The sequence below is a fragment of the Amblyomma americanum genome, chromosome 2 (genome assembly GCF_052857255.1).
Source record: "Amblyomma americanum isolate KBUSLIRL-KWMA chromosome 2, ASM5285725v1, whole genome shotgun sequence".
NCBI lineage: Eukaryota > Metazoa > Arthropoda > Arachnida > Ixodida > Ixodidae > Amblyomma > Amblyomma americanum.
Window position 1 is genome coordinate 183,350,414 of NC_135498.1, and position 16,035 is coordinate 183,366,448.

General features: G+C 48.1%; 1 protein-coding gene and 2 long non-coding RNA genes across 3 annotated transcripts in view; 2 read left to right on the plus strand and 1 right to left on the minus strand.

The window, feature by feature from the left end:
* The window catches only part of LOC144122064 (uncharacterized), an 85,285-nt gene that overhangs the window by 18,519 nt on the left and 50,731 nt on the right, over positions 1-16,035 (minus strand). The gene's annotated exons all lie outside the window — the stretch shown is intronic.
* On the plus strand, positions 4,183-10,152 carry LOC144122061 (uncharacterized). Its single transcript, XR_013312791.1, has 2 exons — positions 4,183-7,414; positions 8,243-10,152. It is a non-coding gene; the product is annotated as an uncharacterized LOC144122061 (long non-coding RNA).
* On the plus strand, positions 13,842-15,578 carry LOC144119226 (uncharacterized). The gene has a single exon (XM_077651898.1). It carries the CDS (start codon positions 13,842-13,844, stop codon positions 15,120-15,122), a length of 1,281 nt encoding a protein of 426 aa, XP_077508024.1. The 3' UTR covers positions 15,123-15,578.

Here is a 16,035-nt window from a genome sequence, read left to right on the forward strand (position 1 = left end):
TCGTTCTTTGCGTTTCTTCGGAGGGCCACAAGACCTCTCCAAACGTGAATTCGACGGTGCTGAAGGAGCAGATGCAGTGATGGCGTAGAGGTAGAGCATTCGCCTCGCGTGCAAGAGGACCGGTGTTCGAATCCTGGTGCCGCGCAATTCTCCACCGGGTTTCAAAAAAAAGCAATCCGCGTGTCGATTGAATTGCATAACCAGGCCCGGAGTGCGGCCTGATCTCGGTGACCAGAACCGACAACGCACTCTCTCACCAGAGCAGGATTTGGCCACCCTGGTGTAGTACTTGGCCACAACCTTCTATGATCAAACGAATTAACCCTCGGCCCTCAGTCCCCAGCGGCTGCGGAGCAACTGACCACGGCGGCGGTCATACCTGTGACGCAGCGGAGGGTGCTATGAATCTCTCTGGCTCCGGACAGGCCGCGATTGGAATCCGAATCTGGCAACATTTAACGCTAGAACTTTGTCTAGTGAGGCTAGCCTAGCCGTGCTGTTCTAGGAACTAGCGGGAATTAAATGGGATGTGATAGGGCTTTGCGAAGTTAGGACAGGTGAGGCGTACACAGTACTAAATGACGGACACATACTGTGCTATCGCGGATTAGAGGATAGACGAGAACTAGGTGTGGGATTCCTCATTAATAAGGATATAGCTGGCAACGTAGAGGAGCTCTAAAGTATTAACGAGAGGGTAGCAGCTATAGCAATTAGGCTGAATAGGATGTACAAGCTGAAAGTGGTGCACGCCTACGCACCCACATCCAGCCGTGATGACCAGACCGTTGAAATTTTCCATGAGGACGTAGAATCGGCAATGAATAAAGTAAAATCGCAGTACACGGTACTGATGGGCGACTTCAATGCGAAGGTGGGCAAGAAGCAGGCTGACGACCACGCGGTAGGTGACTATGGGATAGGCTCTAGAAATAGCAGGGGAGAGTTATTAGTCGAATTCGCGGATAGAAATAATTTACGGATCATGAATACCTTCTTCCGCAAAAGACAAAACAGGAAGTGGACCTGGAAGAGCCCCAATGGTGAAACTAAAAATGAGATCGACTTCATACTATGCGCTAAACCTGGCATCATTCAGGATATGGCCGTCCTCGGAAAGGTGCGTTGTAGCGACCACAGAATGGTAAGGTCTAGAATTAGCTTAGACTTGAAGAGGGAACTGAAGAAGCTAGCGAAGAAGACCATTAACGAGTTAGCCGTAAGAGGGAGTTTAGAATAGCACAGCACAGGAGTTTAGGATAGCACCGCAAAACAGATATTCGGCTTTAACTGAGGAAGACGATCTTGATGTTCATACTATGCACGATAATCTGACATCAATAATTACGGAGTGCGCAGTAGAAGTAGGCGGAAGGACAGTTCGACAGGATACCGGAGAGCTATCTCAGGTAACGAAAGTTCTGATGAAGAAGCGCCAAAGCATGAGGGCGTCTAACCCTATCGACAGGATAGAACTAACAGAGCTATCAAAGTTAACAAATAAGCGCAAGGTAGCCGACATAAGGAAGTTTAATATGGAGAGAATCGAGCATGCTCTAAAGAACGGAGGTAGCCTAAAAGCAGTGAAGAGGAAACTAGGCATAGGTAAAAAACCAGATGTATGCATTAAGAGACAAGCAGGGCAATGTCATTAGCAATATGTATAAGATAGTTAACGTAGCCGAAGAGTTCTACACAGACCTGTACAGTAGCCAATGTAATCGTAGCGCTAATGAAAACGACAGCAGAGCACATCAATGCGTCATCCCGCCAGTAACGAAAGATGAAGTAAAGAAAGCCTTAGAAGCAATGAAAAGAGGAAAAGCAGCTCGGGAGGATAAGGTAACAGCAGATCTGTTGAAGGATGGAGGAGACATCGTGCTAGAAAAACCAGCCAGCCTGTATACGCAATGCCTTATGCCCTCGACTGTACCAGATGCTTGGAACAATGCAAACATTATCTTAATTCATAAGAATGTAGACGCCAAGGACTTGAAAAATTACAGACTGATCAGCTTACTACCCGTTGCCTACAAGGTATTTACTAAGGTAATCGCTAATAGAGTCAGGGCAACCTTAGTCTTTAATCAAGCAAATGATCAGGCAGGTTTTCGTAAAGGTTATTCCAGAAGAGATCATATTCACACTATCGATCAGGTGATAGAGAAATCTGCAGAATATAACCAACCTCTATATATATCCTTCAGTGATTACGAGAAAGCATTCGACTCAGTGGGAACCTCAGCAGTCATACATGCATTGCGTAATCGGGGTGTAGAAGAGCTTTGTCAAAATACTGGGAGATATATATAGCAACTGCACAGCTACTATAGTCCTATATAACGTTAGCAATAAAATTCCAATGAGGAAGGGCGTCAAGCAAGGAGACACGATCTCGCCAATGCTATTCACCGCCTGTTTACAGGAGGTATTTCGAGGCATGAATTGGGAACAGTTGGGAATAAGAGTAAATGGAGAAAATCTAAATAATCTGCGATTCGCTGATGGCATTGCCTTGCTGATTCACTCTGGAGGTGAACTGTAAATCATGATCAATGATTTAGATGGCCAGAGCAGAACGGTGGGTCTAAAAATTAACAAGCAGAAAACCAAGGTAATCTTCAGCAGTCTAGCAAGGGAACAGCAGTTCACAACTGGCAGCGAGAGCCTGGAAGTGGTAACGGAATACGTCTATTTAGGGCAGGTAGTGACAGCTGATCCGGATCTTGAGAGGGAAATAACTAGAAGGATAAGAATGGGGTGGAGCGCATATGGCAGGTTCTCTCAGATCATGAATGGCAGTTTCCCAATTTCCCTGAACAGAAAAGTGTAAAACACCTGTATCTTACCGGTACTCACCTGCGGGGCAGAAACGTGGAGGCTAACGAAAAGAGTTCAGCTTAAGTTAACGACAACGCAGCGAGCCGTGGAAAGAGAAATGATAGGTGTAACGTTAAGAGACCGGAAGCAGGCAGAGTGGGTGAGGGAACAAACGGGTTAATGACATCCTAGTCGAAATCAAGAGAAAGAAATGGGCTTGGGCAGGGCATGTAATGCGAACTCAAGATAACCGTTGGTCCTTACGGGTAACGGAGTGGATTTTAAGAGAAAGTAAGCGTAGCAGGGGGGGGCAGAAGGTTAGGTAGGCGGATGAGATTAAGAAGTTTGCAGGCAAAGGGTGGATGCAGCTGGCAAAGGACAGGGTTAATTGGAGAGACATGGGAGAGGCCTTTGCCCTGCAATGGGTGTAGTAAGGCTGATGGTGATGATGATGATGATGATGAAGAAGGAGCAGACGATGATCGATGCCAGATGATGAAGACAAAGAGAAAATATATTTACAGGGTGTACAAGGGCAAACTGCGTTACAAGTTGAGTCACACAGACAGTCAAGCTGTAACTGACAAAGACAATTCTCACACAGAGAAACATTCTCTACAAGCCCTTACTCATCGCGCGAGGTTAGAGTCTAGGGTTGCAGAATTCCGTGCCACTGCATGGAGCCTCTAGCTCAACTAGAAAGGATTGCCCTCCAATGATTCTACATGCAATTTTAAATCTTTTGCAAACGAAGAAGTTAGGGCGGTCATTTTTCAAGGCCCGCCCTAAGCTTCGATAACCAGTGGAGGTAGCCACAGCCCCTGAAGGTTGGTCCGAACTTCGAGCCCGGAGCTTGGCTAAAAAAAAAAGAAACACATACAAAAAACATTCTGAAAACCCTCTCCCCGGGGAGGGGGGGGAGTTCTCGCCCTTATCGCTTGATGCTTTCCCCTTCCCTGCCGCACCCGCACGTCGCCTCTGGAAGGATGAAAAGTTGTTTTAAAGCTAATTGGCAGGACCACTGTTCCACTGGCTCGCCGCAGGAACGTCAGACGGCGGAGAACCGCGACGCTTCGGTGCCATCGAGAATGCCAAAAAAAGAAGAAAGAAAGGGCCCATCGCAGAATGCGAGGTGGTCCGCATTCTGCCGCAGTGGGAATGCTGCCTAAGACCAAGCGGCGCCACGTGCTCGTTGTGTGCGCCTCGCATGCTTGGCGCGCTTAACAAAGCCAGGTGTCTTCGGCCGTCACAGTGGTCAATCAGCCAGTTCCTCCTGCACTTTTGCCACTGCTTGCGGGGGTAGGGGGGGGGGGGGAGAGGCACGTGGGTAGGGGGGGGGGGGGGGAGCGTAGACCGGAGGCCCGCAGTGACCGCAAGCCAAGGTAATAAAAAAAATGTACGCGTTGGTGAAGCGGGGCCTTACACCCAGTATCACGATCACGTAGGCTGGACAGTAGGAATAGCCGCCTTTTACAGCGAAGTCATCCCGGGTCCCATGAAGTCATCTGCGGTGAAATGGTCCCCGCAGATGCGGTACGTGGCGCACAGCTGGGTCGGTGACTTTTCTAACAGGTCTTCTCATCGCATACTCAATCCAAGCCTTCGACCTGAAACAATTATGGCGCAGTATAACATGTAATTATTTGCTTCTCTGGGTGGCTAAAAAAACATGCGCATAGTAGCCGGTTGTAACAAGTGATTGGCAGTACTCTATTATATTTTCTTTAAAGTACACAGAAAAGGCGTCAATCACCTGCTCTCACGAGGAATGCGAAAGAACTTTGTCCCCGGCTTCCTTTGTCTTCGCCCGTTGTTTTTACGTCATGAAACGCTACAGTAGCTCTCTTAATTTAATCTGCTCCATGGCATATTAGTGTGAGCTTGTGTAAGGACTGTAAATATGGTAGCAGTCATCAAACGGGAAAGAGAAATACATCGCAGCAAGAAAGATAGAAAAGAAAGATAAACTCGCTGATGACCGTTATTTATATGTTTGCAGGCAAGCATGTTACCATATCGTTCATGAAAAGTTCTTACAAGCTTCAATCCCTTGCGGAAGCGAGCTGACTTAAATTGATTTTTGTCTATAAAGCAGTGACTGTTGTCAATGGTTGTCTCTATGGTATTCATCCAGACCGTACATATATGCGGTACGGAGCAGTGGTAAACTTTCATTTTACAGTGATCGCACACTGTCGTAATGATTGTGTAGATCACAGTATCCGCAACGATTTTCTTATACCCCTTCACGTGGGCACTTTCGATTGTGATCGAGCCCTCGACAGGGATCCGACTTTAAATCGCGATGAAAATGATCGCTGATAAAGCGCTCCAAGGATCAAGAGTTAAAACAGCCCTAACGCAAGAGATGTCACCAAGTGGGTCCGAAGGAACCAACAAAATTTGCCAAGTTGGCGGAAAAAAGTCCCTGTATATCACTTTACCTGAAAAAAGATGTTTCAAATTGGTATAATCGCTAAAAAAACGTACCTAATAATGCCGATCACCTGAAATTCTCTGAAACACATTATATGGGCGGTATTGACACAGATATGAGAGTTTATGCCTGAATAAAACGTATTAGAATTTGTTGTACTAGAATCTAAAACAACCTTTTACTATATTTTTGGCTTCTCTCTTTTGCTGTTCATTTCCTAGCACTCTATGACACCTAAAAAGCACATAGCAGGTTGCGAACGCAATCGAGCCCCTCGATTCCGATGCTCAGATGGCAGTCAAATACTCCTGATCGCGGCTCAAACGCAATCGAGCAGCTTCATTCCGATGCTCCGGTAGCAGTCAACTATTCCCAAACGTGGTTCAAACGCGATCGGGGCATATTGAGGCGCGATTAGGATCTGACCGATCACGATCATAACTGCCCGCTTCCCGCGCGACAAAGATATCTTCACGTGGTCGATTTCAAATGTGCATTACAAAGGTTTGTATTACGATACGGGTGATCCATCGATAAATTCTGTGTTTTAAACCGAACGTGTTGCGAATAACTTTTGGAAAATTACGCTTTGGATGTAATGCACATGCTCTTCCGGAAAATACTACTAGAACGGATGGCTCACGGCTCATAATATATGCTACACATTCAAAATGCGTTCACGCAGCATAACAAATGACTTTCTACAATGTTCTTAGCTCACGAAACATCAAAATTAATCTTGCAGGCAAAAGGAAACAACTTACCGGAAAAACCAGGCGACGCATTGAAAAGCGCGGTGAGGTGGGCGTAACCAGCGGCACATGACCGGCGCAGCACCAACTTCTATATGGAAATAGAACGCTTGGATGCAACCCGGGGGCCTATTCTCTACACGCATGGCCGCCGTTCGGCGCCATATTGTCTCTCTGATTGGCTCAAAGGGCAATCACATGCAAGTCACGAGTTTCAAATTTGTGGCGCGAAACCGTCAGGCTTCGAAATCGCTTTCTGCTGTGACATCAAATTGACGTGACCTTGAAGACTGATTTTTACCACAGTTATACTTGGTGCCGGGTTGGTACATTTAAGTGCCTGTGGTTGGGAAACGAAGCTACAGCTCGCAGGGAAGAAAGCACTTGCGTTCGTTTTCGCAGTTTGAAGAAAATAGCTGCATACTGAGAAGGACCACTTCTTGAAATCTGATAGGCTGCCAGCACTGTTACGCGATCACGTGCTGCGCAAGCACTATGAAGTGATGTCAAAATGACGTTTAATGACGCAAAGGAAATGTTGCCATTGCCTAAAAAACGCCGCGTTTGACCACCATAATTTGGAAGGCCGCAAGATAGTCGAATAATGACAACACTGATTTATACGGCTTTTAGCTCACCGTAGTTTGGTGGGCGCTTATTTGAAGTAATAAACTGTTCAGAAACATCTTTGTTTTGAACGCAGAAGGCATTGAAACGATGTCATAATGGTACCTCTTAAATAAGCAACCTTTTAGAGCATTAAATATGAGAGCGTAAATTTACACCTGCGTGAGGGCTCTAGCTGCTCACCCGTTTCAAATGCTTCTCTCACAGTAAGAAATTATCGGTCCGCGCGGTCGCGATTGCCATAGCGCGGATATGGCGACGTCCGTAGCTGTCGTTCGTTAGCATGGGCTGCGAGGAGCGAGGGATTTGTGAGTGCGCCTCAGTGTTTTCGAAGGACTCCACGGCTCGTGAGTGTGACGGCCTGGCCAGTGATATGGTGTGGTGGTTGTGCAAGAAGCTTTGCGGCAAGAGGCAGCGCTTGGGCACCTTTGTCAGCCTTAAACATAGTATTGTAGGGGCTCCGGCCGTTACTATTATCCTGTGTGTTTCAAGGCACGATCGGTAGCTGTGAACGTCTGGAAACTAATTCTCTTACCAATGATCTTCAATTGCGTGAGTGATAAGAGGGTGGCACAAAAGGTTGTCTACCGGCTGAGCAACATGCTTCCAGAATGTGTCGGGCTTGTCGGCGGGACTGTGCTCATCAGTGCATCCATCATCTGTGTGCATCAGTGTTTGTGTTCATCAGTGTCTGTGTGCAAAAGGACAGTTTCTGAAGACAGCGCAGTCAGCAAGGCAGCGTACATGTGCCGGGTACATCGTCTCGAGCATCGATGAGGTAAGGGGAACAGAAACTAAAAATTGCTGTTGCCTTTCTTCAGATGGCTGAATGCAAGGTTATTCACATTGATGGCTGGCGGCTTTCTTCGGGTGTGTCATAACAAGTCCCTCATGTTCCTACCCGTTTTTGATCACTTGCAAACAGCTATGAATCTCATGGCACAATAATCTGTAGCCTGTTAAGCGAGCAAGCCTTGTGCAATTAAAAACAGCATATCAAAATAGTCTTGACTGTAAAACCAAAACACATAACGAGTTTTCAGATTACTAGAATATGCGGGCATATGCATGTCTATGGTTTTCTTTCATTGCACACAAACACAATGCCTTGGCATCTCCATTTTGATAAATGCAGTTGCCAAAGCATTCGTGTAGCGAGATTTTAATGCGGTTAAATATTATGAGGTAAAGTTAACCTTGGGCCTTCCCCTACAATGTGCCTTGTAGTATTTACCTCCGCTGCAACACAATTAAAAATAAATAAGTAAAACTTATTTATACCCATCAGTCTGGTACATCTGCCACCAAGCACCAAGAGCCTGATGTTTGCACTTGGTGGGGTGAGGCCGTAGTCAAGCTGTTTTCACAGTTCTGTTTCACTTCCTCCATCATGTTGATAGAGATTACCAATAAAAAATAACTGTTACAAAAGCAGTTTATTTAGGTACTAGTGATTTTCTTGCATCTTTTACAGTCATACGTAAAACTTTAGTTTGATAATTACAGCCCTGTAAAGTGACGCATTTGAAAGTCTTTTCTCTTGTGTGTATGAAACTTGCATTGCACTCAAGTCCATGCACTAAAGAGAGTGTTAATTGCCTTCCAGGTGACAGTGTGTATTGTTACGTGGTCCAAGGCGGGAACGACGCAAGAACGCCCTGGGCACAGCACACAGGCCAAGAGCACATGGCCCGCACAGAGCACAGAGCACGTGCACCTCCGAGACACTTTATTCACCTTGTCTTTACCAAGAATATCCGTTGCAGTGTATTGTGCCTCTCGGATGCATCACTCCTATCGTAAGAGGTCATGTTCTGGGCAATGCTGCTGCAAGGTTCAAAATCCTTCACCTCTCAGCTAGAGTGCTTCTCAAGCAGGAATTCATTCTTTTGAAAGGTTGCATTGGATGTCTTCACAAGTGTCAAGTGCTGTTCATATGGAACAGGGTTCTTTTCAGAAATGATCACAACTTGCACTGTGTGACACATTGCATGCATCCGCACTCAGCTGCAGGACTCACTGCCATAGTTTTCACATGCAGTCATGCTACGATCAGTCTATGTGAACATTTTTTGTGCTTCAAGTTTCATTGCACACAGCAAGAAAGCTGCTCAAGTTTGTGATTTTTGTACTGGTCTTTATACAGGACCAAGTTTTACTTTCAATTTGTCACTATAGTGTGTAATGACAGGTGGGACTGGGCTTTTCATTATTGCTGCAGTTCTTCACGTGACAGGAAGCGTCCAAGGAACTTTTCTCCTACCATATGCAAATTGGCCGCATGTTTGCTTAAACACATGCTTTAAGGCTACTGAAGAGTTGCCAATTCTTGACGTACTGCATTGCTGTGTGCTCTCTTTATGCAGAATGTGCATGTTAATTGGTTCTTCAGTGCAGTTAAACAGAGGAAGTCACCAAAATGTTTTTCTCCTGCCACCACAGCTTTGAACCAATACTTCACAGTCTGCTTTTATTTCTGTTAAAAGTTTGTACTCTATGATGTGATTACTGCTTCAGTGAAATTTCTTGACGTGCACAAACGATATGGATGTGTATGCAGTCATTTATCACATCTTGCTCTGGGCGCAGTCTGATTTTGTAGGCAACTAACTGTTCGTCCGATAGGACTCCCTAATGTGTCATTTGTGTGTGCTCACAGAGCAAAGCAGGCTTTGTCTCCTGACATTTCTTTGTCTCTGTGCCTGTTTTCTACTGTTGCTTTTACATGCTACGTGTAGTGATACAGCAATCCACTAGTTTTCCTCTGAGCAAAAAGTGAGGCAACTCTGACATGTTTGCTATGTGCCAAGCTTGTATGAATGAATGACAACGCAGCTGCCTGCTTGTTCGACCAGTTTCGCTGTGTAAGGCCCTGCTTTTACCAACCTTGTTGCTGGCGCTTGGCTTCTTGGCTGCTGCTAATGCTGTTAGGTGAATATGGCAAACATTCCAGACAATCTGTTCACCCTATGTTCCTTTGGTATCACTGGGCATCAACGGACGCATTGCTATTTTTTGGTTCAACACAGGAATCTACTGGATTTGCCACTTCGTGAAATGGGCAGTATCAATGCGCACATATACCGCATTACACTTCTTTTACACGTTGCAACTTGTCTTGTTCCCAGCGAAATATACCTCAGTGAGCGTGATGCGTGCGGGCTTTTACCACTTTTGTTATGTGGCAGCAGCAATTGGCTCACTATTGCATTGCCATCACATTTCCTGCAGCAGTCATGAAATTTTCTTGTGTATAAAAAACAAATTTGTTTCTTGTGACACTTTGCAGAAAAGAAGTCTGTTCTACAGCTGACTTGCACCGAACTTTTGCTTGAGCTTGAAAGAAAGTTGGCAGCAAAGAAATTATTTTTTTAGAACACGCTAATATTTCAGGGGGCTTAAATTCGGTGCGATATAACTTCTAGTGCACTTAATTTCCACCAACATATTGCAGCTTTCTCTGCCGCTGTATTACAGCTGATTTGTTCATTCAATAAAACGCACCAATTTCACTTACATCTATCCTGATCACCAGTTTATTCTCTACTTTACCCCGTATTTGCGATTAACTGTGTCAGTGTCACCAATGTCTAACTCCGCCTCTGTGTAAAATTATCTGTGTATACGTGGCTATGCTGATGTTCGGCAAAAAAAATGCAAATGACTAAATGCACGAGAAAATTGCATTAAACCCCTTATGACACTTTGTAGACAACTGCGTACATTGCGAACTCATTTTTCTGAGAGCTTGCTTTATTTGTCACTGATTTATTCATTTCAATCCAATTTAGCATCCATCGTCCTCTAGATAGGGTGATTTTTATGGTTGCAGCACACATTCTCCTGGCAGAATACAACAGCATAGCAACTGCTCCAGTATGTATCTTTGCAAACAGTACCTAGATCAAAAATTGGAATGCTTGCTCTGCTTCGTATTTGACATTTATTTTATTTTAATGATGCGCCAGCTGTCCTCAATTATATTAAATTGTAGGGTTGTAGTCAAAATTCTTCAGGCCACATGGTCGGCTTTTGAACCCCGAAGTTAAACACTTGGTGTCCTTGAAGTTTAAAGGGCCTTGAAAGGCTAATACAAGGGTTTTTCCTCACCTTGCAGTAGTTTACAGCGTGATGGGTGCCTTGAATACTCCACTACACAATTAAAAAGTCAACCCTGTGGCATCCCTGCCGCGGCGGTGAAATTTCGATGGAGGCGAAATTCTAGAGGCCCGTGTGCGGTGCGATGTCAGTGCACGTAAAAGAACCCCAGGTGGTTGAAATTTCCGGAGCCCTTCACTACGGCGTCCCTCACAGCCTGAGTCGCTTTGGGACGTTAAATAATAATTGGTTTTCGGGGAAAGGAAATGGCGCAGTATCTGTCTCATATATCGTAGGACACCTGAACCGCGCCGTATGGGAAGGGATAAGGGAGGGAGTGAAAGAAGAAAGGAAGAAATAGGTGCCGTAGTGGAGGGCTCCGGAATAATTTCGACCACCTGGGGATCTTTAACGTGCACTGACATCGCACAGCACACGGGCGCCTTAGCGTTTTTCCTCCATAAAAACGCGGCCGCCGACGTTAAATCCCCCATACACCAAACCAACCCTGTGGCGTAAAGTCTTCACGTAAGGGTGTTCATGCACTGTATCGTTGCAATTTCTACGCTGATTTCTCCTTTTAGCTGTGTATTCAACCCGCCGCGGCGGCTCAGTGGTTAGGGCGCTCGAATACTGATCCGGAGTTCCCGGGTTCGAACCCGACCGCGGCGGCTGCGTTTTTATGGAGGAAAAACGCTAAGGCGCCCGTGTGCTGTGCGATGTCAGTGCACGTTAAAGATCCCCAGGCGGTCGAAATTATTCCGGAGCCCTCCACTACGGCACCTCCTTCTTCCCTTCTTCTTTCACTCCCTCTCTTGTCCCTTCCCTTACGGCGCGGTTCAGGTGTCCAACGATATATGAGACAGATACTGCGCCATTTCCTTTCCCCAAAAACCAATTATTATTATTATAGCTGTGTATTGTATGGTGCTGTGAGGATATTTTGTTTCATTTAGAACATTCTCTTTTGCTTTTTTACTTATCATGAATACAAGGTGCATACCTTGCCACATATATTAAGGAGCCTAAATTAGAGTTTAAAGGAAAAGGGTGTGAAGAAGACGACGCAAATTAACCGAAGAATAAAGAAGAGGAAGAAGAAGCATTCGTTGAGGTGGAGAGAGATGATTGGTGGAGAAGCATTCGGTGAGGTGGGCAGAGATGATAGGTGGAGAAGAGAAGACGACAAGGCTTACGTGGTCTGATACCGAGGCTATAAAAGGGCGAGTGATAGCGAGGCACGGGGGGGGAACAGCAGAGAAGCGGAGGCTCCGGCGGGTCAGGGACACTTTGACTGGAAGAGAGTGACGTCGGCTGCTGCTCCGGTGAGCTCGCTCGCGTTCTACGACATCGCATCGTGGACTTCCTGCCGTGCCTGAGCCCGTTCCGGGGAGTCAACAGAGGACGCTACCACCTGCTACGGCCAGGAGTGTCTCCAGCGCTGTTGTCACCCATCCGGGTGGTGCCCCCAACGCCAACAACATCGGCATCACCTCCACGGGCGCTTGGACCGGTAGCTTATACGACGCAGCCCGCGACGACGCCACCAACGCCAACAACACCGGCATCACCTCCACGGGCGCTTGGACCGGGAGCTTGTACGACGCAGCCAGCGACGCCAGCACGAGCACGTCGAACACCGCCAGCGACGCCATCCCAAGCACGGCGAACGCCGCCTCGACGCCGCCTACTGGATCCATACAACGCCGCAGCCACACCGAACCAACCGTGAGCACGAACGCCGACCGCTAATAGTAGAACACTAGTAGTAGACACTAGTAGCAGTGTGCCCGGGTCGTGTGTATTTATAGTATTTGTGTTTTGTGTTAGTTTTGTGTTCTATGTGTGTGTCATGTAGGGTGTATTAAATGTGCGTTTGCGTGGGTACACCCGTCGCCTAGTCCATTCTTTCAGTCCGAGTGTTCTCCAGAGAGATCCGTGACAAAGATAAGTGGCGAGCCTGCCAGGATTCATTTCATTTTTCCTTTTTTGTTTTCTCTCGGATTTTTCCGATTTCTCGACGGCAGAAAGTATGGATTTGGCAAAAACGTTAGAACTGGCGCTCAAGCTAGGGTTAACAAAGGAAGAGGCGATGCGTCTCTATGACGAGGAGGGAAAGAGGAAGAAAGAGGAGGCAAAGAGGTAGAGAGAGGAGGCAGATAGACAGAGAGAGAAAAGGGCGCAAGCATGCGCAGACGCTCGCGAAGCAGAAGAACGCGAGGCGAAAAGAGCTCGCGAGGCAGAACAGGAGAAAAGAAGGGTAGAACGGGAGAAGTTTATTTTGTGGCGCATGTCGCGGGAGGATATGAGGAGATCACGGACAATGATCAGCGTTCCTTAGCGGGTACAGAATCTCCTAGACCGGCCAGAGTTTGCCCAAGGAAGTTGATGGCTCCTTTTGATGACAAGCGATATTATTTGGATGCATATCTGCAACGATTCGAGCGGATAGCTTTGGGGCAGGGCTGGGAGCGCTGTGAATGGGCCACGGCATTAAGAATGTGTTTAGTTGGAGAGGCGATGAATGTGTTTGGAAGGATGCCTGCTGCTGATTCCATGGAGTACGAGAAAGTCAGAAAGGCACTCATCCAAAGATTCAGGCTTACGGCAGAGGGTTTTCGTGAGAGATTTCGCACCGCGAAACCTGAGGATTCGGAAACCGCTAAGCAGTTTTCCTGCAGGCTATCCAACTATTTTGATAGGTGGCTTGATATGTGAAACACAGAAAACAGTTTTAAGGGGTGCGTGACAAGCTGGTCACAGAGCCATTTTAGCGTGTTGCAGCTCAAAGCTGGCGCTGTTCCTGAAGGAAAGTTGTGTTCGTTGGAAAAGTTGGGGGCGCTGCGAGCGCGCGACGTGAGCAGACGTGTGTATCTTCGGCTCCGCCGATTTTCGGCTGGGGCCACGTCCCAAATCATTCTACCCCGGCAAAACTGGCGTCAAACGAGCCGGAAAACGAAGCGGAACACCTGGACTCCGAATTCGTCCAGGCAGGCCGATTTTCTCTAAATTTAGGGCCGTTTTTCGACCGACCACGTCGGCGCCGCCGTTAAGCCTAACGGCGTCGCCAACGCCTGGCCTGGTGGAATTGGCCCTCCGAGGACAAGATGGGGACTTCGGCGCAAGAAGTGCGCGGCTACGACCCTGAGGCGATGTTGTGGACCTCAGTGCCCACCACCGGAGATTCAAATTCGACGGTTACTCCCAAAATTCGGAGTCAAGCTTTGCTTCAAGCGGCTGCACGCCGCTCCCAAGACAAAGCCCAGATGGCGGCGTTCGGCGCCGCCCCGGCCGCCGGTTTGTCGGTCGGAAACGTGAACGCTTCCGCGACGCGCGCCACGGGAAGCAAGGACAAGGCGTTCTCGAAGTGGAAGCCGCGTCCAATGCCCAAACCGATACCTGAAGACTACGTCATAGTTATAAAGACCAGAGAAAGCGTTTCTCTTCACGAGGCGTTCACAGAAACCGGCTACGGCACTGCCATTTCAGCGTACCTCGGGTTGAAACGGGCCCGCGCCATCTCCGTTCTACCCTCAAGAGAGCAAAACCTCATCATTGTGCATACCCCGGACATCGAGGCGGCCGACCAGCTTATCGGGGACTTCGCAGTAAATTCCGACAATGGGTCGATCCCGCTTCGGGGTTACCTAAGACAAGACGGCGGCAACATGTGCCACGGCGTGATCGTGGTCCGTAACTCGGACACCACGGAAACTCTTAAAGACCGAGTGTGCTGGCGCGCCGGCACCATCCTGGAAATCCGGAAGTTCGGGACATCCAACAAAGCACGCATCACTTTCGCGGGTAAGGAGAAGCCCCGTTACGTACATTATGACAACATGGTCGTCTCTGTGAGAAACTACTACAAAACTATCCCGGCGTGCGGCCAGTGTGGGGTCGTCGGGCATCGCGCTGATGGGTGTCCAAACCTGCGATCGAACACCTGTGGACTCTGCGGATTCCAAGCTCGGCTAGCGGAGGGGGTGCGGGCTCCTCACAACTGTGTTCCCCGGTGTTCTCTGTGCGGTGGCTCCCATGCCACCAACTCTCGTGACTGTACAGCAAAATTCCGCACACCCAAGACGAAAAAGAAAAAAACGGCGTCCAAGAAGAAAAGCCGCTCTCTTGGGCCTCCCGGCGATCAGCATGGCCAGGAAATCTCCAACACCGAGAACCCACCTACCGGAGGTGCTACAAAACAACCATCCAAGGTGTCGCCACCACACGGCGGACTGGCGAAACAGTCGACAGAAACGCGCGGTGATACCAGGGACTGGGTCAACGCAGTCAAAAATGGCCACCAGGTTAGCGGTTCGGGTGGGGCTGCTTCTCTCTCCCCCTTTCCACTCCCTTTCCAAGGGCGCATAGCGCCGAGCAAGATCAAATAGCAGCACTCAGGGCCCAAAATGAGATGCTGCTAAAGAAAATTAACGAATTGGAATCTAAAATCAACCAGTCTTCTTCTCTCCCCTCGCCTCCCACGGCTGAGGTAATGGAGAGTGAGCTCGTGATACCGAAGGCGGTAACAAGTTTGGAGGCCGCATTCGAGGCCCGCCTCGGGGCCACAGAGGCCCGATTCGCCGCTATAGAAAATCAAATTTCAATGATGGTAAACGCCATCTCCAAATTGCAAGAGACAATCCCCGCGATGATTGCCCAACAAATTGCGAATTCCTTGCGCTCCTCGCGCAGGCCCGGCGATCCCTTACCCGGCCGCCCTCACAAAACTTCTAGACGCACCCCGAGGTAGCCGACGACGACAACTGCTCACTCTCTGGTATGGAGGATACCCCCCTTCCTGCGAGTGTTGGCTCCGTAGCAGTGTCAGTACAACCCCTCCTCAATCTAAATGACCATGGCGAGCAGCCCTAAGATCAGGCGCTCCCCAAGAACCAATTCGGCCACCCCCTTCCAAATTGTCCAGTGGAACTGTCGGGGCTTCCGTTCTCGCGCAAAGAGGGCGGATCTTAACCTTAACCTTTCAACTTTCGATTCTCTTCCCGCGGTGGTTGCCCTCCAGGAGCCAGGGAGTGGCGTCACCCTCACAAATTACATCCCCTTTCAGCAGGACCCCTCTTCCTGCGTCTGCGTGCATAAAAATTATACGGCTAATCTAGTTGACTTGGAACTTTACACAGAATATTCATATGCGATGGTGACACTTCTTCCGCTCAAGAAACAAGATCTACCACTCCACGTACTCAACATATACTGTTCCCCCAAACTCAAAAATGTAACGTTCGCAGCACTCTTTAGCCGCGCTCTAAAGGCTGCGGGCAGGGACCCCCTGGTGATTGTGGG

Coding starts and splice junctions, on each gene's coding strand:
- LOC144119226 (XM_077651898.1), top strand. CDS start 13,842: ATGGGGACTTCGGCGCAAGAAGTGCGCGGCTACGACCCTGAGGCGATG.